Source organism: Parasteatoda tepidariorum, chromosome X2 (genome assembly GCF_043381705.1).
Source record: "Parasteatoda tepidariorum isolate YZ-2023 chromosome X2, CAS_Ptep_4.0, whole genome shotgun sequence".
Lineage (NCBI taxonomy): Eukaryota > Metazoa > Arthropoda > Arachnida > Araneae > Theridiidae > Parasteatoda > Parasteatoda tepidariorum.
Genome location: NC_092215.1, coordinates 15,394,104 through 15,420,373, shown reverse-complemented (window position 1 = coordinate 15,420,373; position 26,270 = coordinate 15,394,104). Strand labels below are relative to the sequence as shown.

At 28.7% G+C, this 26,270-nt stretch overlaps 1 protein-coding gene across 1 annotated transcript in view; it reads right to left on the bottom strand.

Annotated features, from left to right (window-relative positions):
* Positions 1-1,377: 1,377 nt before the first annotated feature.
* Positions 1,378-26,270, bottom strand: part of LOC107457339 (ATP-dependent RNA helicase bel) — a 42,418-nt gene continuing 17,525 nt past the window's right edge. Inside the window, exons 5-15 of the mRNA XM_043056587.2 lie at positions 25,355-25,540; positions 22,837-22,936; positions 19,094-19,229; positions 16,643-16,722; positions 15,317-15,576; positions 13,503-13,647; positions 10,154-10,319; positions 8,639-8,820; positions 7,740-7,857; positions 5,350-5,521; positions 1,378-3,583 (exon numbers count right to left, since the gene is read on the bottom strand). Coding sequence (XP_042912521.1) covers positions 3,391-3,583; positions 5,350-5,521; positions 7,740-7,857; positions 8,639-8,820; positions 10,154-10,319; positions 13,503-13,647; positions 15,317-15,576; positions 16,643-16,722; positions 19,094-19,229; positions 22,837-22,936; positions 25,355-25,540 — 1,738 coding nt within the window. The 3' untranslated portion in view covers positions 1,378-3,390. The remainder of the gene's footprint in view (positions 3,584-5,349; positions 5,522-7,739; positions 7,858-8,638; positions 8,821-10,153; positions 10,320-13,502; positions 13,648-15,316; positions 15,577-16,642; positions 16,723-19,093; positions 19,230-22,836; positions 22,937-25,354; positions 25,541-26,270) is intronic.

Below are 26,270 nucleotides of genomic sequence, written 5' to 3'. Positions count from 1 at the left end.
AAGAAAACAACAAACTCAGTAACATTGGCATCTATGCATACAATATTCGATAGAGATAGGAACATAAATCAAACTAGAAAGTTAATGGGTTAATTCTGACAAGTTGATGGACAATTAACACCAAAGTAGACATAGAGTATAAATAATGAGTATTTAAGGCAATAGAGTATTAAATAATGAGTATTTAAGGCAAAGAGGCATTGAGTAATCAGAGTTCTTGATTTAGCCTCTCTAAATGAGTATTTAGGATTGCTTAAATTTATTTATTGCAGCAACATTACAGGTTTGAGAAAATAATGGCTAAGCAGTTGCCTTTAATAAATATTGAGTATTTAAAGATGCAATTGAATATTGACAGCTGTAGCCATTGAATGACCTTTAGTTTTTTAAACCTTTAACAAAAGCTCAGTTGTCATGCCATCACATAATCTCAAACAATGGAACTAGCAAGCAACTTTGTCCATCAATGTGTCATTGGATTAACATATAATAGCCAGTATTAAGACTGCAAAGTATCACTGTCAATAATAAGAAAATCACTGAAGATAATTGGTATAAATTAAAAGTATCGGCTCAACAATCAGCATAACAAAGAGCATAAAATACTTTTAATGGTAGAATTATTATAAATTTATCAGAACAAATACTTTAATGTTAAAAAGAGTTTAACTTTAATTCAAACAGCAAATTCTACTGAGCATTTTAGCTGTTTTTGATTTTTTAAGAATATACTTTGGCAAAGAAAATTTTTATAAAAAAATTATATGCCTAGATGGCAAACTTTAGTTAAAGTTAATAAAGTAATCACAATTTCAAACAATCTGAATTTTCATAATGGCTAAATTTATAATCCTTAACTGCAACCTCTTCTCTAAGAAAACTCAACTGCAACGATACGCATATAAACATGGTAAAGTTACTTTTACATAGAAATGAAGAGCAACACAAATTCTAAAATTTAAAGTAACTACCATAATAATACAAGAAACGTATCAATTTAAAAAAAAATGAAAGATATAAGAATAACTAAGTACAATATATATAAAAAAAGCAATTTAAGAGAAAATCTTTTTAACACAAATTAATGTTAAGTTTCTGGAATAAGTATAAGAAACATTTTGAATAGAAACTTACAGGCATAGAAGTAAAATTTCATGTAACTAAGGTATGGAAGAAAATATACTAGCAAAATCATAGTAACTAAGAGATAAGTTTGAAAATTTAAGTAGTTTTAACTGAGTCGAGTCTCTAAATGTGTTTGAAGTATCAGAAATTGGTAATTAAACGAATTTCAATACAGGTCTGTATAGAGATAATACTGTAAAAACGCTACAGATAAAAAAAACTTTTTTTTTAAAAAAATAAATCCTTCAGCAATTTTTCTTTTTAAACTAATTGATTTTACTAATCCAATTTATTGATTTTCTTTAAAAGTACAAATAAATGCACTAAATTTTAAAACTTGCTACCAAGAAAAAAGTAATTTTTTCTTCTTCTCTTACTTACTTCCATTTCTAAAATAAAAATAATATTACCATGCATATCAATATGAAATGTGATGCACAAGATGGTACCACAGAAATATGTAGTATTTATACACATAACTGCATATTAAAAAGAAAAATATATAAACAAATACTGAGTATTTCAAGATAAATAACTTCATAGAGTATATATTATGAACTAATTTTATATAACATATTCTGTATAAGCACAGAATACAATTCACACTCTAATAAGTTTTGCTGAATGTATTAATTCAAAAAACTTTATTTTAAAAGCTGTATTTTTTCTGTGTTACACAACAGAATAAAACATTGAATTAATACCAAGTGCAAAACTAAAAAATCAGTACAGTTGAACATTGTATTTTATAATCCCAAACATTCACTTACACCTACTAAATGAGTATATATTTATATTAGAGAAAACAAAGGCAACAATTTAACACTTTATATGGTTTGTCCTAATCATGAAAGTAAATAAACCAAAAAATGAAACATGCATCTGGGTAAATGAGAGAAGATTTTGGAAAACAAAATTATTAAAAACAAAGCCAAAAATATTAAACTATACTAAGAGCTGCAACAAGAACACAGTAAAGCAGTGAGAAACCAGTCGTCAAATTTTAAGATTGCATTTTTAATAATTTTGTTAAAATTGAACCTTGCAACAGATAACTTTGAAAGTGAATATAATTACTTTAATCCACATAGCATTTGGAAGTGAATAACCCTTATTAAAAACATAATTTTCTTTATACTTAACTCACAAATACATTACACGTGTTTCACTAACCAATATAAAATCTCAAGATGTATAACTTTATATAATAAAAAATGCTGAACAATTTCAAAGCATTGTTAAAAGAAGCAATTATCAATTGTCACTCATTTTTCTTTACTGAAAAAATATACAAGTTTAAGTAGCAGCTCTTAAAATTGTAGAGAATTAAAAAAAAAAAAAAATTATTGTTTTTCCCTTTGCATTGTATGCTAATGCTACAAGAAATTTTTATTGTTAAATTCGTTGCACATAATATATCACATAAATCTAAGTGAAAATAACGATAATGTATTAAGTATGTTTATATAGAATACACAAAATAACAATTAAAAAAACATTATTAAAGATTACACAATGAAAATTATAAAAATAGACCTAAAAATATTGAAATCAAGCAAATACATTTAAATAAAAAATACTGCTTCACTGACATACTATAATTTGAGTCAAAATAATCTGTCATAATTGATTTATCAAGCAGCCAGCAATAAATTAACAGCTTAAATTTTATTAATTTCTTAATAATGACATAATTTTTTTGATCAAATAATTGATTGAGAATATAATTTTATAGTTTCAGCCACATGTATTTATCTATACCTTATACAGGTATAAATTTTTCAATTATAAATGATGTATAAATTTAAGAGGAATTTCAAGTACTACCAAAAAAATTTTCAAATAAACATTTTATTATGAAGCAGCATTCAACAAGTATTATCAATATTATTTCATATATAAATTCAAAATCATAAACTGCTACTGATTCTAAACACTAAATACTGCGAAAATTTAACAAAGGTTTGCTATAAAGTAGTTAGCTTTTTAAAATGATTAAAAGTTGTCACAATATTAATAATATTTTATAAACTGGATAGCATTTATACTAGAGAATATTAGGCATGTAGAACAGATGAGACAAAACCATGCTATTATGAGATGTTTTTAAATCTGAAAATATGTTTCCATTTACTAACACAATGCCTGGATATGTGACAAACAAATACAAAGAATTGATGCTCATTCACAAATGCGTTCTTGTTTAGAGGAATTATGTTTTTGAAACATACTCAACTAACTTTGAAAGTTATACTTTCGACACAGTTAACTACCCCACCAATCATTTGATGAAGCACCACCATAGTTATTTCTAAATTGATTGGGGTATTGATTTCCTCCATATCCAAAGTTCTGGGAGGGATAACTGTTAGTATTAGAGTTTCTGGGTCCACTCGTTCTCTCACGGCTGTTACCAAACTGACGATAATCTCGTGAGCCAAATCCACCAGAGCCATACCTGGAAAACAAATTATTTCTTATAAATTTTTACCCTTCTTTAAATAAACCTGTTTTATAAAAAACATTTTTCTACTCAACACACGAAAGGCTAAAATTTATTGGTAGCAACAATGATCTTTAAGATTTCATTAAAATATTTTATATAAATCTATCAATTGTTGCAACTACACAACATATGCCTGCCTAGTTAGGGGACATCTACAGATGGAACAGAGATATATTCAGTGAGAGAGATGAAAGGAGACCTATTTGCTAACTTTTACTATTATTTATGTTACTTTTTTAATGTTATTTTGTTTTTGTAACGTTACTTTTGTTTAGGACTGTTATCGCTCTATTGCTGCATTTTAGACAAAACATTTCAAATGATTTTGTGCCTACTAAGAGAACAAATTTATTAATTATCTTTAAACATTTTTTTTTGTTGAAAACAATGTCCTTCTACCTGATAAAATAATGTGTCATATTTGAATATAAAAAGAAAACTATGTTAAACTTGGTTAATAACAGTATTGTAGGAGATGTTAATTAGCACTTTATTAACTGGCAATTTTATACAGAAATTACGCCATATCACTGACTATTTTTATGTAATTGAATATGGAAGTAAACTAAAATATTCTAAATAAGGAACAAAGCTTTTACTATATTCTATATCGCAATTGGAAATGAATAATGCAAACACAATGATTTAACTTGTTAAATTGTCACCGATAAATAACAAGTTAATGCAATCCATTGATGGCTCATTATTTGTTGATGAAGAACAAAAGTAGTTCATTCTTCATGGTGTTTTAAGATTTTCAAAAATTATATCAATATTGCAAATAATAACATAAGATAGTGTCCACATAAATTCTAAGTTTTGCAATGTTAACTAAAAGATAAAATTCATGTTAATATGGGTTGATGATTTATTAAATATCCTTAACTAATAACATCCCGAGTACTTGATTTGTTCTAAATTCATCATATTGCCATTAAAAAATGCTATTCTCCTCTCCTGCAACACGCAAAGCCAGAGCGCTGATCACCGATGTCATCAGCTTCCTCGCGGTCTGGAAGAAAGGAAAGAACAGCAGGGGGAAAGAGGGCAGGAAGAAAAGAAATGACAACGGATGAGGTGAAATGGTGGGAAGAGAGGAAAGGACAGCAGATGAGGAGAGATGGAAAGAAGGGCGTGAGCAAAGATTTCACAGAAACTTTGCGGTTATCTTAGATACGTCTTTTTTTTTTTTTTACAGCGGGAAGGATTAATTCGATTTACAAAACATTGATCATAAAAATTGTGAAGGGTCCTTTTTTAAGTTAAGATATTTTGGGAAGGGTTCCTTTCTATGAAGGGTTTATAAACAGAACCAACTTTCTCCTAAACAGACCCCTGAAACCTCATGATTAAAAGGAACTCTCCATTTATTATTTTCTCTCCTTAAACCAAATATTCTTTGAACAATTTTTCTTTCAAATATTAAAAGTCTATCTTCAGCTGTTTTTGTTAATGTTATGTTTACAAGTATAACAAGTATTCACTACCATACAACTGATAACTTGTAATTAAAAAAATTTAGATCTTAATAAATTTTTAAAACATAGTAGCAACTAAACGAGTAGAATACAAAAAATAAAAACAAAACGTATTTACAATCCCAAATTTATAAACTTCTAAGATCAACATTGTTTGCCAATAGATATAAAAATTTAGTAAATCTGTTCCACTGGTCTATTTTAAATGCTTTTCAATAAATAGAAAAAAGTACAACATACTTTTTGCTACTTGAAAATTTTCTTGAACCAGTGTTACATCGCTGTTCAACTTGCACTTCCTTAGCCAAAATTGACAGCCACTCAGGTAATTCTTGACGAGTTTCAGTAATTAATTCCACAAGGTCGCTGGCCATATTGCGATTCTTTTCATTAAAAAATGAAGTAGCCAATCCTGAAAAGAAGTACTTTTAACTAATGTAAAGTTTAAAAGGATTTTTTTTACTTATTTAACATCTTTCATCTGAAAGAAATGGAATTTAAAAAAAATATGAAGTTCTAATTAAATATAGAAACTTTATGAATCTGGTAATAGAACAAAAGCCTGATTACTTTCATTCCTTTATCACTATAGCAATCTATTACTTTTATTAGTTCTGCTTAATTTTTTCCAATCACATATATATAAAAAAAAAGGATGATGAAATTTAATCTTATACAATACGAAACTTATATTTCAAAACTTTAATACCATCATGATTCATATTAGTTTCTTAAAATGATTTTACACTAGTTTGTTATTTTCTTAACAATTATCTTTGTTTAATAATACATGTTGAGTTTCAAACTGTCATTTTCCTGGCATGTCACAAATAATATTTACAATAAAACTCCGGAATATTTTCTCTAATTTTTTACATCTAAATTGATAAAAGCATTTCTAGACTATACGCACAAGAAATGATTACACAAAATATTTTACAAAAATAAAGTATTAAGGCAATTTAATATTTTACTTTTAACAGATAAGGTAATTTTATTTACATGCAATCAAGTAATTCACTTTATATTGTATAAATAAGTTTCTTCAGTCAATTTGTTTAGCCACACAAATATGTCATTTTCCTGGCCATTAATTTTTTTATAACCTACGAAGATGATGCTAGCGTTAAATCATTCTGGTTTAAAAATATAATTGGTAAGCCATCTTGTCAAAACCTATCGTTCAGCTAGAACTGATAAAAGTTTTAGAGAAAAATTCATTCTAAGAGATTTAAAAAAAGCAAATTGGCTTTTATGTTGTCACTTTCCAGTCTTCTTTAAATCATTAATAACAATACTAAATTAGTCAGCCTGAGCTCTAATAAAAAAGCATGCTGTTAACAATATAAAAGTTTTAAAGAAGAAATGTTTTTTTAAATATTTACAAATGTCATTATCCTGCCACTTGAATGCCAAGAAAATGCAAAAAAAGGTAAAAACAATTTTGTTTCAGGTTTTTAAAATTTCCACTAAAGTTTAGTATATATATTAAAAAAAAAGATAGTAATTGGTGGTTTAAACTAACAGTTTTGAATTTGACGTTGGAGCATTTGAATACTATAACTTGGGTGCTATTATCTACATTCTAATCAACAATTTAAGAAGCATTATTTAGACAATTTTAATTCCCTACCTTTTATTTTAATAAAACTAGGGCAACAGGTACCAGTTAATTATGAGGGAAAAGTATATCTTACAATCATGAGTTAATAAAAAAGTCGTACAGAACATGTACATTTCAAATGCCCATGGATGAAGTAGGAATTCCATTCAAGTAGTTTAATAGTATCATTTAGTACTTTGAAACAATGCAAGTTTCAATTAAATGTACAGCTTAATGGCACAAGCAAGAGCAGGTAATCAAGCATATGATGTACTTAATATAACAAAATCAAACAGTATTATAAATTAAGCCTGATATAAAAATACCTCAAAGTTGTGGGTTCCCTACTTACTCTATTTTTAAATGTAGTAAAGTGCATTTGGGCTAAATGACAGGCTTGCATTTATAAATCACAATTCTGTTGATGCTGAATATATATAGATTTATATATTGTAATTAAATACTAAGTTTAGAGTTATTATGGAAAAAAACAACATAACATTGCTGCCAGTTTGACAGAATGAAACAGAATTAACGGAATAAGAAATTCTATGCCCACTATTTCAAGTACAATCCATGCTCATCAGTGTGACCTCTTGTTTCAATGACGCTTTAATTATAAGGATGATACATTCACTCCTGATTGCTATGCCACTGACACAATGATATCCTAATGCCCCTTTATGAATCAGTAATTCCAACATAGTGACTGTAATCCTTTCATTTGATTCAACAGAAGTTTCGAAGATCCTTTAAACTATTATTTAAAGAAATATCTGAGAAAATAATAAATTTAGTAAAAACTAACTTTTCAGAAACTTCCTTTAAAAAAAGAAAAGTATTTTGATGAATTCAGGAGAAGCTAGCAAAATTCAGTAGAACTGGCAACAATGTATAAATCATACAAGTCAGATCTTTGTTGATAAGATATTGCTTAATAATGATAATCAAAAAAAGACAAATTCATGTTTTTTGATATGATAGATATAAGTTGCTTAATTTAGTACACTCTCCCAACATATCTTACCAACAGTTCCTACACGCCCTGTTCTTCCTATACGATGTACATACTCTTCAACATCACTAGGTAAATCAAAATTGATTACATGCTTCACATTCGGAATATCCAGACCTCGAGCAGCAACCTAAAAGTTAACCAAAATTATTAAATAAAAAATAACGATTAGCAAGATAATAGTTCCTATAATTTTGAAACTAAAATGGAAAAGTTTGATTTTCAGATAATAATACTAAAAATATAAAAAAAAAGTCTTGTATATAATTTTAAATTTGTAAGGATTCGTGGCTTAACTGCATTAATTTCCTTTCCCCCCCCCCATGGGAAATTATTCTGCAAAAATTCAAGACCTAAAACATTAAACACTTTAATATCAAATTCAAAAGAGTTATACATAAGACAAAAATACATTAAATCAATTAAAAAATTAAATTAGTCGGTTGGTACTTTAAGCCAATTTGACAGATTTTTAAATGCTTGGATAATACTTCTATATTTTGGATAATTTAGTTTTATATCAAATTATTTATTCTTTTCCACCTACTTCTGAAGAAACTAACTATATTATCCAAAATTATTCATAATTTTTTTTGGCAACTATTAACGGATTTTAAGCTTTTTTCGAATCTCATCTCTACTTTTAAGAGTTGTTCAGAAGTGTTTAAGAAATTAGTTTTTTTTTTTTTTTACTTATCTGCCTAGATTAAATCAAGATACCCTTGAATGACTAAAAAGATACCCTCAATGAAGGTAACTTATTTTCGTAATTACAGTAACTGTCACCATTTCTGTCTGGTGTCTTGAGTTCTTATGATAGCAAGACAGCAGCTGATTTTTTATTATCTATATACCATACAAGCTCCTAGAAATTTTTTTTTCTTTTCATATAAGATACATTAAAAACATACCGCTGTTGCAACCAAAACTGTAGTTGCCCCAGTTCGGAAATTCCAAAGAGCTTCTTCTCGTTCTCTCTGGGTTCGATCCCCATGGATACTTGTCACAGGGTAGCCTTCACTCATAAGAAAATGTTCCAATGCATCAGCTCCTTTTTTTGTTTCAACAAATGTTAAAGTTAGAGAATCTCGAGCTAAAAGGAAATCACAAATTATATATTTTAATATAAACTGAAATAAAAAAAATTTTAAAGGTAAAATAACATATTTTATAATTCAACAAAATGAGACTGGATTTTACAGTTTAGATTTTATGAAATATTTTGTACCAGTAATGAAGATTTTTTTTACTTTATAGAAAAAAGATTAAAGAAAGAAGATTTTTTTTACTTGGACAAAAGTGAACGTTTATTAAGCCTAATAATAATGCTTGAAGTTTTTTTTAAAAACTTTCTTATCCAAATATCTAAATCAAACACGTATAATGCTGCTTATTGTATTTTCCATTTTTTTTAGTATCTTAAAAAAAAAAAAAAATCAAAATAATGTTCTAATAATTTTACTATAAATAAGACATAATTTTTCTTTTTGTAACACACCACTAATATTTCATTGCAGAACATTAAGATCAACCATTGAAACTTTACAACAATGACGACAGAAGAACAAGCTGAAAACTGTAGACCACTTTGCAGTTGTACAAATGTTGCCCAGGGATGGATCATGATTGAGACCTGTGCCACCAAAGAGTCTATTTAGTGAATGGAGACTACCTCCATAATTGTTAATCAGTTCTTGCAGTTGTTAAAATGGCACTCTACTCACATGATAAAGAACTTTTAAGGCAATGTCTTTTGCCATCTTCCCAATTATTTTCATTGTTATTTGTTTATACTTTTGTATTTTGAACTCTATTAGAAATTAAAAAGGATTATAATCTATGGAGTGGGCTAAGTAAATCTAGCCAAAGAAAAAACAGGAATACAAACTTATTTGTGTAGACAATTTACATTACATAAAATATTAAAAAAAGAAAAAGAGCAAGAATTTGCTTGCTTCTTGGTACTGTGGCCAGATTCAACTACCTGTTCGCACTTCAGAAAATTAGTTGTACGTTGATTTTTCTATTCGATGGTTGGTTAAGTGTAGAGTTTAACACTAGAAAGACTGAATATTACTGCTTTCCTAGAAAGTTAGAAAGGGGCAATGTGGCACTTCTTATATTTTTTGAGTATAGATCTAAAAATAGGGTAATATGAATCTAAAAATAGGGTAAATTTTTTTTTTTAGATATAGTAGAGGCTATAATAATAAGAATTCTATGGTATTTTTTTTCTTTAATTTCGATAATGGAAATATCTATTAAATGAAATTTTATGACTATTTTAATTAGTCTTACATTTTCAAGACATTTTTTTCAATATCATGGAAAAGCATTCAACAACATTAAACAGTATTAAGCCTTATAAGTATCATTAAAATCATTTAAATAAACAACATGATTATATAAAAAAAAATAACAATTACCTGCATTGCCATTTTTTAAACCAGCAGCATTCAGTAGATCTAAAAGAAATGATCTTTTGTCATGCTCTTCAACCCACACCACCTTTTGCGTTATATTTTCTGATGTACTTCCTACACGTCCTACAGCCAAGAAGATATAATTATCCAAGAATTTCCTCGCCAACTCCTGTGTCAAAAAAAAAATTTTTCAGAAACATCACTGTGCAAAAGTTTAAGCAGACATACAAAGATGCAAAAAAGATAAAATATTAACAATACTTATTATAATTTACAACACTGTATCGATAATGATCTGTGGTGGACGTAAGGAAAAAAGCAACCTTATATAAAACTTCATAAATGAAAATTGATGAATGACCTTTCTACATATAATCTACAGAATTTCAGTTCATCTACTGCAGAATTTCAAATTCCCGGGAGAAAAACGTTTTTCCACTGGGAATAAAAGTAAAGAATTCTTTTGCTTCTGTTTTACCACTGAAATAAAAAGATTCAACAAAAAACTAAAATGTTAAAAGGTATGTATATTATGAATAGCTGTTTTAAAATTTCATTATTCATTGAATTCTGAAATAGCTATTCTTTCTGAAAGCCAAACTGATGATTTCTTAAACAAACTTTATGGTTTTAATTAGAGTATTTCAATCAGGGTTGGGGTTTTGGATGTCCTTAACTGGTTTTGGACAGGACACATAGGTTTTACTGTCATAAACTGACTTAAATTGTCCTAAAATGTCTTAAAGTGTTCAAAACCTTGAACTTTGTTAAAAGGTTACCATATATACATTACATAATAATTTCATATATTAATAAATATTTGATACTTTTTATATACTGTTTGCTTCAACTTATTAAAGGAAAATATTTATAATTTTTGAAGCTCCACAATTCATTGAACAACAAAAGTGAATACCTTTGAATATCCTAACCTTTAAACATGCTTTTAATATTGATAAATTATGCTTTTACATAAGGAAAAATAATGCAATATTAAAGATAATAATAAACTTTTTTAATAAAACAAAAACTTGTCTTCATTTCATTTCTTGATTAAAAGTTAAAATTTTATTTTTCACAATATATATATATTTCTTTTTTAAATGTGACATAATTTGAGTAAATAGGTTTTGGACAGTTTAAGATAGCTTTGAACAGGACAGTTTAAACCCTGGTTTAAACTGTGGATTAATCCATTCTGTCCTAAATCTTGCAAACTCTGATTTCAATAATTCAGGAGTGGAGTTTTTTCCTTTAAATTTGAGAGTATTTTAGAGACATTCTCCAAAAATCTTAGAGGTAATGTATTAAATATCCACTGATATGTAAAACTTAGAATACATATTTTGTATGGCATATAAATAAATTAGTCATATTAAATGCAAATATAAGAACCTTATTTATACATATTACAACAAATAGTTTACACAGTTTTATAAATTGGGGTAGACTAATTTGTTAATTAATCTCTTCTAATCTTTTATTTTTACCTCAACATTTTAATTAAAAACCATTGTTTTAAATTAAATTTCAAACAATAAATTTTTTAAAGTTATAGTAAAAAGTAAGAAGGTCTTTTAATTATCAGTTGCTTCTTCAAAATTTCCTCTGCTCAAGTTTCAAAGTCAATCTTTTCTGATTAAAAATTTTGTAGCTGGACTTTCCAGATTTCATCTATTTTAATAGCACAAGCATCCAATTAGAGCTTAATACCTTCAGTATTGGAGTTTAGTCCTAACTCTGTAATCCATGCCTCAACATTTTTTATAGCAACTATATCTTTTAGATACTAAATTATATGCAAATCATTTCCACAATATTTTGAGTAACTGCTTTTCTCTATTTTTCTGTTCCCCATATTATTACACTCTTGAAAACAATGCAAAAATTGTATACTTGATAATTAAAATTTGTGTGACAATTATTAAATAAAGTAATAAATATTAACTGCAAAAATTTTTCAATTTGCTTAATAGGTTCTCGCTACGGTGAAATACACTAAAAGCAAAATTAACATTAAGGGTCTGAACTGTGGACTGCTCTCTCTGATTGAACTATTGGGATCATATTTTGGAGGCCAAAAAGCAGATTCTGTCTAAAGAAAAGTGTGTTAACTCAGAAAAAATATATTTTGCATCCGATTCCCTAACTTAAAATATGGTCTGCCCTAATTAATTAGCAAATTTGAGGCCACCTCTTCAAATCTTTAAGATTCAGCCCTAAAAGATATGATAATTAGATCAAAAGTTAAACAGGGTGATCAGCTTATTTTTTGGTGCATTGCACAAAATATGGTTAATACAAAAACCGGAAAATCGCATGTGAGACCTAAAAGTCAAGATCAAATTGCGATTGTAGTTTGTAAATCAGGTCAGTAAGAATTGTGAACAAAAAAGAAAAAAATATGGAATGTGATGAGTCATAAATCACGCAAATACTTATCGTAAATTGTGTTTATACAAAAAGTGATATAATATTCATAGTTTAAGAATATAAGCGAATCTGAATTTAGCTTATTAGCAATATAATCACAAAGAAAATTAAACAGAGATAAAGAATATTAATCATCTATATTCATATAATTAAGATAATGTACAATTAAGTATTAAGGATAACAAATTTAGAACAGAAGAATTTCAAATAAGCGTAACGTATCGAGAAAAAAAAGTCTTTGAACAAAAAGGAAGATTATTAGAAGGAAATTCTGCCAGAGAAGGTCATTAGCGCAATGAAGAAACCTTCAAAAATCCTTAGTATTTCACCTCTCCTAAAGAGAAAATATCATTTTCTTTGTATTTATAATTTAGAACACTTAGCAGTACATATATATACACTTACCAATCAAAGCCTTGATAATGTGCATTATTTAAACACAATATTTTGACTGAAACACTTAATATTTCCAATTAAAATGGTTAAAATTGTTCAGTTATAACAAATTGCTGAATAAACAAAACCAAAGTTGTTTTTATTCCAGCTCAACATCAACATAAATTATAATTTAAATATATTAAGCTAAATAGCAAATTATTTTACATACAGCTAACAAAAAAATCATAATTGAAAAATTTCCCTTCACTTTTACCCATATTTATCCTTTTCATTTTAATCAATTGAACATGTTACCTCTTATAAATTTTATTACCATATTATTAATTCTCAAGGCAAAACCATTATTAATGAAATCAAATTTTAAAAAAGTCAATAATTGCTACATTAAGAATACACTCATAAATTATACTGAATCAAAAACCTTTTTCTTAACATCAATGACTTTTCCTAACACCAACCCCTAAATAAAAGAACATAAAATAAGTATAGACTTTAGAGCTTTTGAAGAAAACATAAATACCTGGACTTTTTTAGGAAAAGTTGCAGAAAACATCAATGTCTGACGTTCTCCAATTCCAGGCATTTTATCCTCAAGAACAATGCGTCTAATTTGAGGTTCAAAACCCATATCAAGCATTCTGTCAGCTTCATCAAGAACTAAGTACCTGGAAGGAGAGAAAAGACTAAGATTTAAAAAAAAACAATTAAATACAAATTTAGTACTCTTATTATGTTTTAAATAAGTTAATAGTTTTTCAAGTAAAATACACATCCTCTAAAGATTTTTTGACATTCATTAAACTGTGTGCATTCAAAGTGCAGAATTCTCAAAATGTAAAAATTTTCTAACAAAAAGCATGCTAATACAAATTTTTAAAATAATTCAATAGAATAAACATTCATAGATTATGTAAACCATTTCAGGAATTTTTATCAATTTTTATAAGAAATTGTTGAAACTAAACTTGCTGTGAATTTGAATATTTTTCCAAAAGTTCAAATATCCTAATCATTTTCTAATTTCTTTTGCCCATTTTCAAATGTTTTTTATTTTTAAATTGCAATATTTTTAATAGAATATTGTTGCAATACATAAATTATTCTGATTTGAGTAACGCCTACTTTTTAAGGACCTATTTGAAATTATTTTCTTAAGGGCCCGATTCTACTGTAATTTCCACATTATTTAACAACCATTCTTTATTTTTTGGAAAATTCCACAACAAATATTTAATATGATGTTATTTTGACATGAGTACATTCAAATTATGTTACTTTCATAATATTATGGCAAGCAAAGTTCCCATTTTAGTAATCACTATTTGACATGCTAAATTTGACAGAGAGGGATGACTGAATAACCAGTTAGCCAAATACATGCAATAGTCTACATTTAATGCAAAAACTTTTTTTAACCACCCCCACCTAGCAACGCTAAAGTTTTATTTTCTGCTTAACAGATATTAGAACAATTTTGATATATAAAAGGCTTTTTGGAGCAGTGTGGTTCAAAAGATTTGTTTTGGACGAGTTTCAAATTGTGCAGTTTAACCCTAACAACAATTGGTGGGAGTTAAAGTGCATTAAATACCTGGTGCTGTGAGAATAGTCCCTAAGTATCAAAAAGTAATGCATAAATTATTATTTAAGTTTTAAAATAAATTGTATTTTTTAACAAAATATTTTAAGCATTGAGTTATAATATTTTAACTTAAATATTGACATTATGTAGAAACAGGATTTTTCCTCAAGTATACAGTTGATCTAATGCCAACTTGAAAGCTGAAGAGATTAAGAGCACACTTAAATTTATACAAAAACTAATATTTGTCCTCTTCATATTAAATATTCTAAATTGAAAAAGATTCAGATTTTGTGAATGAATATTAATTTTATTTTTTCAACATATCATCATTACGTTATTCTAGAAAAATTAAAACTATATCAACAGAATTTATGAGCAATATTAAGATTGAGCATTTTTCTAGCACTAATAGCTGGTTTTTTAAGTCCTTTTTTGGTAATAATAACTTGCTTAGATTTGAGTTAAATTAAAGAACAATTTTTCAAATCTATATGAATGCTCAGCCTCAAAACAGTAGATTTTTTAATGATCAAATAGTTCTGAAAAAAAAAAAAAAAAAAAAAAAAAAAAAAAAAACGTATGTCTCTTTCAAATAAAATTTTAGCTATATAACATTAGTTCTTATCAAAAATTAGTTTCTCTTTAAAATTTTTTTTTAAATATTCATATCTTTTCAAGATAAATAGCTTAGTATCTTTTAAAAATCAATAGCTGGAAAGATCAAAATTATTTTTCTTTTTAAAACATACCTGACCATTTCCAAACTTATTTTCCCTCGTTCGATCATATCCACTAATCGTCCCGGAGTTGCTACAAGCAAATGGCATCCACGATCCAAATCCTTCATCTGTTGTGCTGGGTCAGCACCACCATAGACTACACATGGACGACACTTTGATCTATATGAAAACTTTATTGCTTCATCATGGATTTGGCTTGCCAATTCTCGAGTCGGTGAAAGAATAAGAGAAAGAGGATATTGCTTCATTCGGGAACTATGTCTTGGAGGCTGAAACATGAGTAAAATAAAGTTTATATACATTAATAGTAGTTTTAAGTTTAAAATCCTATATTTTCACTTTGCATAAATTTTAATCTAATACAATAAGATTTTTTTAAATTTTTATATTCCTCTAAAATTCGGTAAACTTTCTTACTTTGACTAAAGAAAAAAATTTTTCTTTGCAGCAAATAAAACTTTCGAGTAAAACAAAAATATTTGGCAGACTCATAAGTTTAAATTTCTCACAAATTGTGGCCATAATTATAACAATCATGAGAAGAAATTAGCTGAAGAATTTAAATTTATTCTTAAACTTAATGTAGGAGATAATGGCAAAAGAACCTAAAAAAAGGATGACAGCAAAAAAAAAAAAAAGTTTTAAATAAGATGGTCAAAATATATATTAAAAAGGTGCCTTAATAAAAATACTTAAAACTGATAAAATAGTGCACAATGAAACAAATGCATCCAGAAACAGATAAAATCTGTCAATGCGATAAAATAGTTATACACAGGTAGTAATGCTGAGAAAACATAGAAAAGCAAAAAAGTTGTGTTCTTTCAAACAAATCTCACCTACATTAAATAAAACTACTGAAAAAAAGTAAGATAATGTTAGTAAAAACATGGGCACATGAATTACAAGTATTGCATTTGGGAGGAGCTTTCTTGAATGGAAAAATATGAATCAATCAGTAAGTACTTTCTTTTCATAGGTGGTGAGCCTGACATTTGCTTTGCTCGTACACCAATTTTAATTCTTCAAATATAGAGTATTACAGTTTAATATTTATAGATAAAAACGCAAGACTTCCATTCAACACATTTCCTTCTGTAAATGACAACATTATGTGAACAGCAACATTATAGATTTTACCTCCATATTCTTAGAAATAAAAAAAAAATTAAAAAAGTTTTTGATCAACAAGCGAAACATAATTTCTATAAAATGATATAACTTTTTTAAACAAGCCATAAGCTTATTAAAAACATGATAAATAATCTACAGAAATAGTTTTAATTAAGGTTACTTAATGGCTTTCTTTTCTAAGCTCTCTTCTGATTTACTTACCATTGGAATATTTTTTGCTGGGCCATTTTCAAAAATTTGATTCAAAATCGGTATTAAAAATGCAGCAGTTTTGCCGGAACCTAAACAAAAATTACAAATAAATTATAATTTTAAATTCAAATAAAAATGTTCACTTAATTAAAAAATTTACAACAAATAGTAGTAAAATAAGTTTAGGCATTTATTTAGAATTCTTGAATTCCAATTTATTATATTTGGATACAAATCAGTGAAGCAAATTTATTTTTAAAATGTAAAACTGTGGTTGATAACTTAGACAAATTCATAAAATATCTTAAGCAGATAAAGCAATTTTAATGGTTTGGAATTATACAAATCTATCTAAAACAATAGAAAAGAATAAACTTCTCACAACATGCCAATGCAGATAAAGGGGGCATAGAGTGGGGATTTCTCAATTTAATTAAAAATGGGAAGATAGTGTCAATGCGTCAGCATCGCACACCTGCTACCTTTACTTCACGTGCAAGCTGGTACCTAACAATCTGAAGCTTAGTGGGCTTCAAATTGCGACTGGTTCCATCACAATGAATAGCACTGAGCCTCTGCAGAAACTGCAGATTTTGCTCTGCAGAAACAGAAAGTGGCTCACTTCAATTTATAACAGCAAAATTTTAGATGTTTATGGAATGACATATATTGTAGCAACATATTTTAATATTTTGCAGCAAGCAATAAAATAGAACAACTGAATTTTAATAACCAATTTAAGGCATTTAGAAAAATACATAATATTTTTATATGTATTATAGTGATTACAAAACAGCTGTTATTCTACTTCCTAACATTTGCCAAAAACCAATAAACAGGAGTATGATAAAATGCTTGATATGGCAAAAATATTTTTGTTTAGGATCTGAGATAACGATTCCAAATGATGATTTATTTATTTCTACATCAAGATTTATCTATCTTGGTGATTCTACAAAAAATTAAGATTTTAATTAAAAATGAACTTGACTAAAATTAACTATATATGCTTTAAAAGCAGTCAAATTGTTAATGTTCTTTTATAGCTAGTTTGAAGATTCACAAACATTCTCTCACATATTGCTCTGTGATATAATTCTTGTTCCAGAAAGAAAACCATCTATTTAGAAATAGTAGCCTTTCAAAAGTGTTCTGGATCTTTTGTGACCTAAACCAGTGTTTTTCTTATGAGTGTTTTGAAAAACAGCTTGTCTTGCCTGCCATTTGATTCCTATAAGTGTGCCCTCTTTGCAAAAATAAACCACCATCCCTTAAAAACACTGCCTTTTTATTCATACTCCATTTTCTCCAAAAATAATTCACTGTCAAAATACTAATTATTCCCTGAAAATATTATCTGTGTTTATAGGTTTAATTCTCATTACTATTAAAAATACTTTCTATTTTCAACTTTTACTTTGTATTCTCACCAAGTTTCTTTCTTTTTTTTTTTGGAGAAGGGTATATTAAACAATTTTTAAATGTTTTTAAATTTCATAATTAATTTTCAAATAAGAAATTTAAAAAAAAATTTTCATTTTCTCATTAATTTCAGAAAAAAGATTTTAAGTTGTTCATCAATCATTTCTTTTTTCTTAGTTCACATTTTTGGAAAACATCTTTTGCTTAGAGATTAACTTTTAGCATGCCTTTATTTTTTATAAACTACAAATTTTTCTCTTATTTTGATAATGAATGAGAATCCAACCACTTTTGAAAATAATATAGTAGGGTAATTTAAAAATTGTTTAGGATCAAATTCAGTTATTACATAATATAAGACATTTTGATTTTTATGGTGTAAAGTAAGTGCCCCTTCAAAACTAGGTGCCCTTTTCGTGGGGAAGCACCTGGCCCTTTTTTATTCCTAGGGAAAACACAGTCTAAACAATGTAGAAATTAAACTTCGTAAAAACACTATGAAATGTAAACACCCCTACATGCATATTTGCAAACTTTTACTCTTTTCAAAATTTTTTTTATTAGCAGTAAGGAAATATCGCTTCAATTCAGATAAGGTGGCATTTCATTAAAATAAAGCAAACATTTTAGTGAAAGAGCTACAACACAAGAGTCTACAATATATATGTTTCAAATATTTGAATGTAATGGTAGTCAAAATTATTTTAAATCACATTCACTGAAAAAAAAAATGTGTGAATGTATAAATTTTGCTACCACTTTAAATGTAAAATCTTCCAGAAAATTCAGGAGTTGTCAAGTATTCATATATCTTTCACAGTAGTCATATTTCAACTATTTGCTATGCTTTACCGACAGCAAGCATTACTTTTTATATTTTATATCTATAAAAAACAGGCAAAATAATTTTTAGATGGTAAATACAATTTTTAGATGGTAAGTACCATTTTTAGATAAGTTTAATGTTATGGCAAAAAAAAGCAATAAATATCTATAAACATTAGGTTAGAAAAATCAAGATTGAAAGGAAATAATTACCTGTTTGCGCACAAGCCATTAGGTCTCTCTTTGAGAGTATAATTGGCATTGCATACTTCTGAACAGGTGTGGGAGAGGTATACCGAGTTAAGTCTATATTCATGCGAATTATTTCTGTCAAAGGCAACTCTGAAAACTGAAATTAAATAATAAATTAAAAGAAAAATATTAAAAATGTTTTCATAAAAATAGACAAACCTACAAACAATTTTCACTTTTTCATGTATAGCGTAGGATAAAAAAAAAAGGACAATCCAAAATAATTTTTGATCTAATGACCAGATCTTCAAGTTATTAGACTTAACTTGAATGTTTCTGAGGGATAACTTTAAAAATGCTTATTATAAGTGCAGACGATACTAAATTACAAAATCAAACAAGAAAACACTCAAACTCTTCATAATCGCCCCATTTCAATATTCCTACATTGTTGCCAGATTATTTTTTTAAAAATATTTTAATTTTTCTTGATTTCTACAAAATAAAAACAGTTGAAACTTAAGATTTTATGATAGAAAAATACGTAGACTTATATAAAAATATTTATGGCTCATAATTCAAAATTTTTTCATCCACAATTAAATTAAACAAATAATTATTAAAAAATATTGTTTGCATAAAATTATCAGAGTAAATGTGTTTCATGAGTGGGTGAAATTTTTTTGAAATTGCTGAATTAGTTTTAAAGATATGACTAAAAAGGCAAAAAGTGAAATTAACATTAAGGGGATCTGCTCTCCTGTATAAACTATTAGGGAGACAATTTCGGCTTCCCCATAATAATTTGAAGGTCAAATATATACATATATACAGGGTGTCCCAAAAGGTCGTTTACAAACTTAACATGCTGGTCTGTCATATCATGAGGAACAAGATTTACATAGGAACTTGTGTCCGAAAATTAAAACTGAGACCGCTAGAGGGCGATAAGTGCAGGTTTGGATGAAGAGAAAAAAAATGATATCGATAGCGGTGTTAATATGATTTTTATTATAAAACATAATTACATCACAGCAAATGCTCAAAATTTCTTTCCATTCGCCACAATGCACGTTTCACAGCGTCGGTGCATGGATTCACGAACCCGTTCAAATTGGCCAGGAGTGTCACGGACACGTGCTGTCGCTTCCACGATCCTGGCAATAAGATCCATGTCCGATGTTACAGGTGTCTTGTACACTATGGACTTCATGTGTCCTCACAGATAGAAAGCCAGGGGAGTCAGGTCGGGGGATCGCAGCGGCCATGGGATTGGTCCGCCTCTACCGATCCAGCGATCAGGATAAATCCTATCGAGGTATTCTCGAACAGCGTAGCTAAAGTGGGCAGGCGCTCCATCATGCTGAAACCAGATGTTTCGGCGTGTAGCGGCTGGAACGTCACCCATCAGATCCGGCAAAACTCTTTCTAAAAAAATGCGATAGGTATTTCCGTCGAGGCGTTCAGGTAGAAGGTAAGGGCCAATCAACATGTCACCGATAATACCAGCCCAAACGTTTACGCTGAAACGTTGTTGATGTGCATGGGCACGTGTACATCTTGGGTTTTCATGCGCCCATACGTGCATGTTGTGCAGGTTCACGACACCATCCCGTGTAAAGCAGGATTCATCAGAAAACAAAATCCATGATGGAAAATCTGGCTGTGCGACCCGCTGTTGCAAATACCAGCGTGAGAATGCAATGCGTTTGGGATAATCGTCAGCGCACAATGCCTGTACTTTTTGGAAGTGGTAAGGGTGTTGCATGTCATCGTGCAGTATGCGCATTATGGTGGAACGAGCTACATCCAAGACACGTTCGCCTTCTCGGAGGCTTCTTTGCGGGTTGATGGCATACTCCTGTAGCACGGTTTCCTCTACGACAGGTGTGCGTGTAGCACGTTCTCGACCGATGTGGCTACGTGCTACGAAAGCACCTGATTCACATAATCTGGAGTGCAATCGTCCAAACAAAACATGACTTGGCTGACGTCTGTTTGGGATGCGCTCAAGGTACGTCCGTGACGCGGCTCGTCCATTTCTATCAGCGGCGCCGTATACGTAATGCATGTCGGTCATTTCTGCGTTACTAAACTCATTCATCCCTCTCCTTCAACGTCCACGCCTGAAATGATTGTTTTTCCCACTCTCCCGTTTTCGTGCAATTATCGCCCTCTAGCGGCCGCAGTTTTAATTTTCGGACACAAGTTCCTATGTAAATCTTGTTCATCATGATATATATGACAGACCAACATGTTAAGTTTGTAAACGACCTTTTGGGACACCCTGTATAAGTTTATTGAGAGAAAGTACATTTTGTGTCTAATTTCATAACTTAATAATTAGCATATTTATAGTCACCACCAGAAACCATTAAGATTGACACTTATTCAGATTGATAACTTTTTCTTTTTGTGCACTGTACATCAATGTAGAAAGGGTAGAGAGAATTTTCATTAAAATGTCAAACATTACCATTCAATGTTTTCATATTTCAACGAGAGTTTTTTTAAAATTTCAAAGTTGTAATATAATTAAATGTATTTGGCACCCCAAATATTGTTACATAAATCTCTTTAAAGTCAGGTTGTGAAACTAAATTTTGTCACGTATGATTATTTTTATTGTTGAATTATGTAATTTATTTCTAATATGAATTTTATTAAAAAATATAATTTAATCACAGCAAAAAAAGAAGAAAAAAAAACAACCTTTGCAAAAATAAAAATTTGTTCATAAATAAAAAGGATCAATATGAGTCACAGACTCATTAAGTTAAAGAAAAAAGAGTTAAGTTAGAGGTCTACCAACGAAAAAGTTAGTCTACCTCAAACATTGCAAAAATTATTAGAACAAATTTAATCACTACTTTTTTAACAATTAAATTCACAAGCTGTGTAGGAATTTCAACATTTTAGTACCTTCAGCATTTAGTATTTAATACCTTTTGAGACAGGGAAAATTAGGATCTTTATATTGAAGTAAACATAAGTGCTAAAAATAGTTCTCTGGCAAAATCTTTTAGTATTAGAAAATTTAAAGTTAAATCAGAACGGCCCAATTTTAGGCTACTAATGTTCAACTTTGTAGCCTAGTCATTTTGAACTCAATCCAGAAGGCAAGGGAACTCCTGGATCAAGTATTGGGAGAAATTTGCCTTCATGGAGGACTTTTTGATGGAAGGGTTGCCACTCAAATCTGGAAAAAAAATTCCCTGTGTTTTCCCTGTACTATTATACACAATATATTAAACGGAAACAACAATTACTGTGCTCTTTTGTGAGCTATATAGGGCTAACTATATTTATTAGTTTTAATTGGTGGGAAAACAGCTGAACATATTTAAATAATGTTATAGTAAGTGAAATAGTTTAGTATAGCTGAAATATCATGGCTAAATATCCCATTGATTACGCTTTGAGTGGGTACCATTTTTTAAAAGACAAAAATAAGAAACAAAATTCCCTGTTTTTTCCCAGTTTGCAAGGAAAAAATCAAAATTCCCTGCATTTTCCCTGTTATTTTAGGTGATTTTTAAATTCCCTGTATTTTCCAGGTTTTCCCTGTTCTCCATGTAGAGTGGCAAGCCTGGGAACTCACCCACATTTGCGTTACATGGAGAAGAAAATGGCCAAAGAATAACAGTCAAAATCTTATTACAAGATAAAATATATAATTAATTATTGAATAGGAGACTTACATATCATTAGTTTATATATCTATTAGACAAAGCAATCATGAAAATAAAAACGATTTTACTTACTGAGTTAATGTGTGGTGGACAGTCTTCACCACTAGCTTCCACTGGGATGTCTTCATATTTTTCAAAATTAATTCCTGTATGACCCAATGAAAATAGTTGCCTAAAAAATTATGAAATTGAAAATTATTTTATAAGGGTAAAAAAACTAAGACAGTGAAAAGTTATAAAGCTCTTTTGATTTTTAGATTAGATTCTCTTTTGATTTTGATTGTGGAGCTGGTTACCCATCAATCTGAAGCTAATAAGCATAAAAATGAGGAGATTACTTCTTGAGAAATAAATACAATTCAAAAATTCAATGTTCTATTAAGTAAAAAATTATCCACACAAAAATATCAATAGCTTGCAACAAACATAAGAACTAAATTACAAAAGTAAAAATTGGCAACATGTGGCTTCATGAAAAAATACCTGAAATTTTAGCAAGGAAAAAAAAAAAGAAAAAATGTTTATGTAGGAGACTTACATGTTTGACATTGATCATAGCCAATTCTGCTCTTAGGAAATATTAAATGTAAAACAGTAAAACCTCGGTTAAGTGGACAATCTTGGAACCGAAAAAATTATCAGTTTACGGGAAGGGTACCCTCATAACGAAATTTAGCACCAGAAATTGGTTTTCCAATTCTGCTCTTAGAAAATAGCCAATTCTGCTCTTAGGAAATATTAAATGTAAAACAGTAAAACCTCGGTTAAGTGGACAATCTTGGAACCGAAAAAATTATCAGTTTACGGGAAGGGTACCCTCATAACGCAATTTAGCACCAGAAATTGGTTTTAGAATATTTTTAAAGATATAGAAATAATTAAATAAACTACAATAACTACAAGGATAATTATTTAAATTGTAAAAAATATTTTTTCGATAAAAATATATGAAAAAGTTTGATAGAAATACATAATTCTAGATGCAGCTACAGATAAATGAATATAATTTTCCTATTAGCACAGATATTCAAGTTAGATACTGAATAGAAGCTGTTAGTCCTCAGTCTATTTCAATTATTAGGTTTACATCTCCTAGCACCTATTTATCACTTAGTAGGAAACCTGGTTAATACCTCTTTGAAAGTAAACCTCCCATGATTCACAGAAGAAAAAGAAAAAAACAATGCATACCTGTAAATCATGAGAACCTATGGAGTTGATTATTCACAATTGATCATCTATCAAGTGTCTGAATAAATGTTTCATTTATATGAACACCTCAAAGATTATACTTCTGTTCTTTTTTTTAAGCCCCAGCTGTGTTAAATACAGTCTTCAAATTAATAAGAAAATTAAAGAAATTTTCACTGGGGAAGAAGCATTGAGAACATTTAAAACGTCCTTTCAACTTGAGGGGTCTCATAATCTGTGAACATCATAATCATGATGAAAAGTTCAAAAGATGCTGCTGTCCTTGTAAAGGGACGGGAGAAAGATTGATTCTTTAGTAGTGAAATAACATAACAATATCCAATATTTTTAGTTATGAATAAGGCAAAAATTTACATGCTTTAAAATTGGTGAAAAGTTGCATTTTTTTTCTTGCAATTTAAAGCAGAAATAGTTTTTCTGCTTTAAAATTTATAAAAAGTAGTGTCCAGTTTGAAGATAGAAAATAACGCTTCAGGACAAAAATTACTGTCCGCTTTCGGTTATGGGAGTGTCCGTTTTGAGGAGAGTGTACATAATGGGTTATTCATAAAAGATTCCTGGGGAATAAAAAATATGTCCGTATTCAGAGGCGCCCGTTTTGCAGGAGTATCCATTGCAGGAGGTTTCACTGGATTTATGAATGAGAATTTGATATATTATTCCTAAACCTTAAGTAATCAAATTTTAATATTTACATTTGATTTTTTTTAATTTCATGCATATGCTAAATTCTTTAACACCATAATCGTCTTGTTATCACATATTATGTTATTTTAGACATTATATGTGCCAGTTTTATGAAATTCTAAGTAACTTTTTGAGTTATGGTCATCGTTGTAATTTTCCCTAAATTTATGATAACCAATGTATATGAAAAACAGCGGGAGAAATGTGAAAAAGCTGTTTGGCAGAACTAGCATAAAAAATGGAGAATTGCTAAGTATGGATATAACAAAATTTAATTTTTAAAAAAAAATGCTTTTAAGTCTTTTTTCTTCTGTTTCATCTGCAATGGCTAAGAAAATAACAAAATGTTACATAACACGATTTACAAAAAAGAATAAAGCTAAGGAAAAAAAGTCAATGTACATTTGACAAGAGTAATTTACAAATACACACAATTTAAGTTTTTACTAAAATTGTTAAAAAATAATATATTACTTTCAATATTGAAGCAAGAAATGATTTATTGTGATTTTAGTAAACAATTAATGAAATCAGAAAATTACTTTGTCAGTACATTTATCACTAGCTTAATATATAGTTTTTACAAACTCAGTCTAGCAAGATTATGCAAGCAATTTTCCGAAATTTAAAAATAAAAAAAAATTATAAACTAAATTAGTCAGTTATTTTGGTAATTAGCATTTGAACATACCTCTCTACTCGCTCATCACGAGGTAGAGGTCTACTCCAATCCTCCTCGTCCCTATCGAAGCGTTTGCCACCAGTACTTCTTCGGTCAAATGAATTGTTACGATAGCCACCTCTTTCTTCCCTGGCTGGTTTCTCTTCCCATGATTCCTTAACAAAGCTAGGATCTCTCCAGTTACCAACTCTCTCACTAATCATAAAAATTCCAAAAATCAAAATATATTCAGAGAAATAACACTTTTACTATTCCAATTACATTAAGTTTATTATAATCAGCAAAAATAATAATAAAAAAAATAATGTAATTCATAATATGATTGGAAAACATATCTCGCTGATTTTTAAATGCAACAGAACATGCAAATCTACTAGAAGTTGGTTAAGCTTATTATGAGATTTATTCATCATTACCTGTTGAGCTTAAGCTAACAGAAAATTAAATACTCCTTAAATATACAAACTCATATATTTAAGAAGTAATTCATTTGTCTTAATAGAATTTCAATAGTTTTGTATGAAACTTAGGAATATGGAAAGTTAATGAGCCAAAAGATTGGATTGCATGTGGCCATAATAACATTAAAGCCCAGTGCGGCTATACTGTTCTTGAACCAAAAATTTTGGACAGATGGTAATGTAGCTAAAAAGTGCTGTAGCAACTATAACTAATACAGAAATTAAAAAAAAATAACAAGAAAAAGATAAATGTTCATTAAGTCACTTTTGAATGGCAATTCCTACATTTGCCTCAAAATGGCAAGCCACCCGAGTACATTAAAATGAAATGAAAAAAAAAGCTTATAGTGAGGTTGCACAGTTTCTATAACACAAGATTTAATGCAAAGCAAAAATTAAGATAAAAAACTACTGGCATGATAAAATGAAAGTTATAGTTAGTTGAGATTGGTTAGAATCAACTT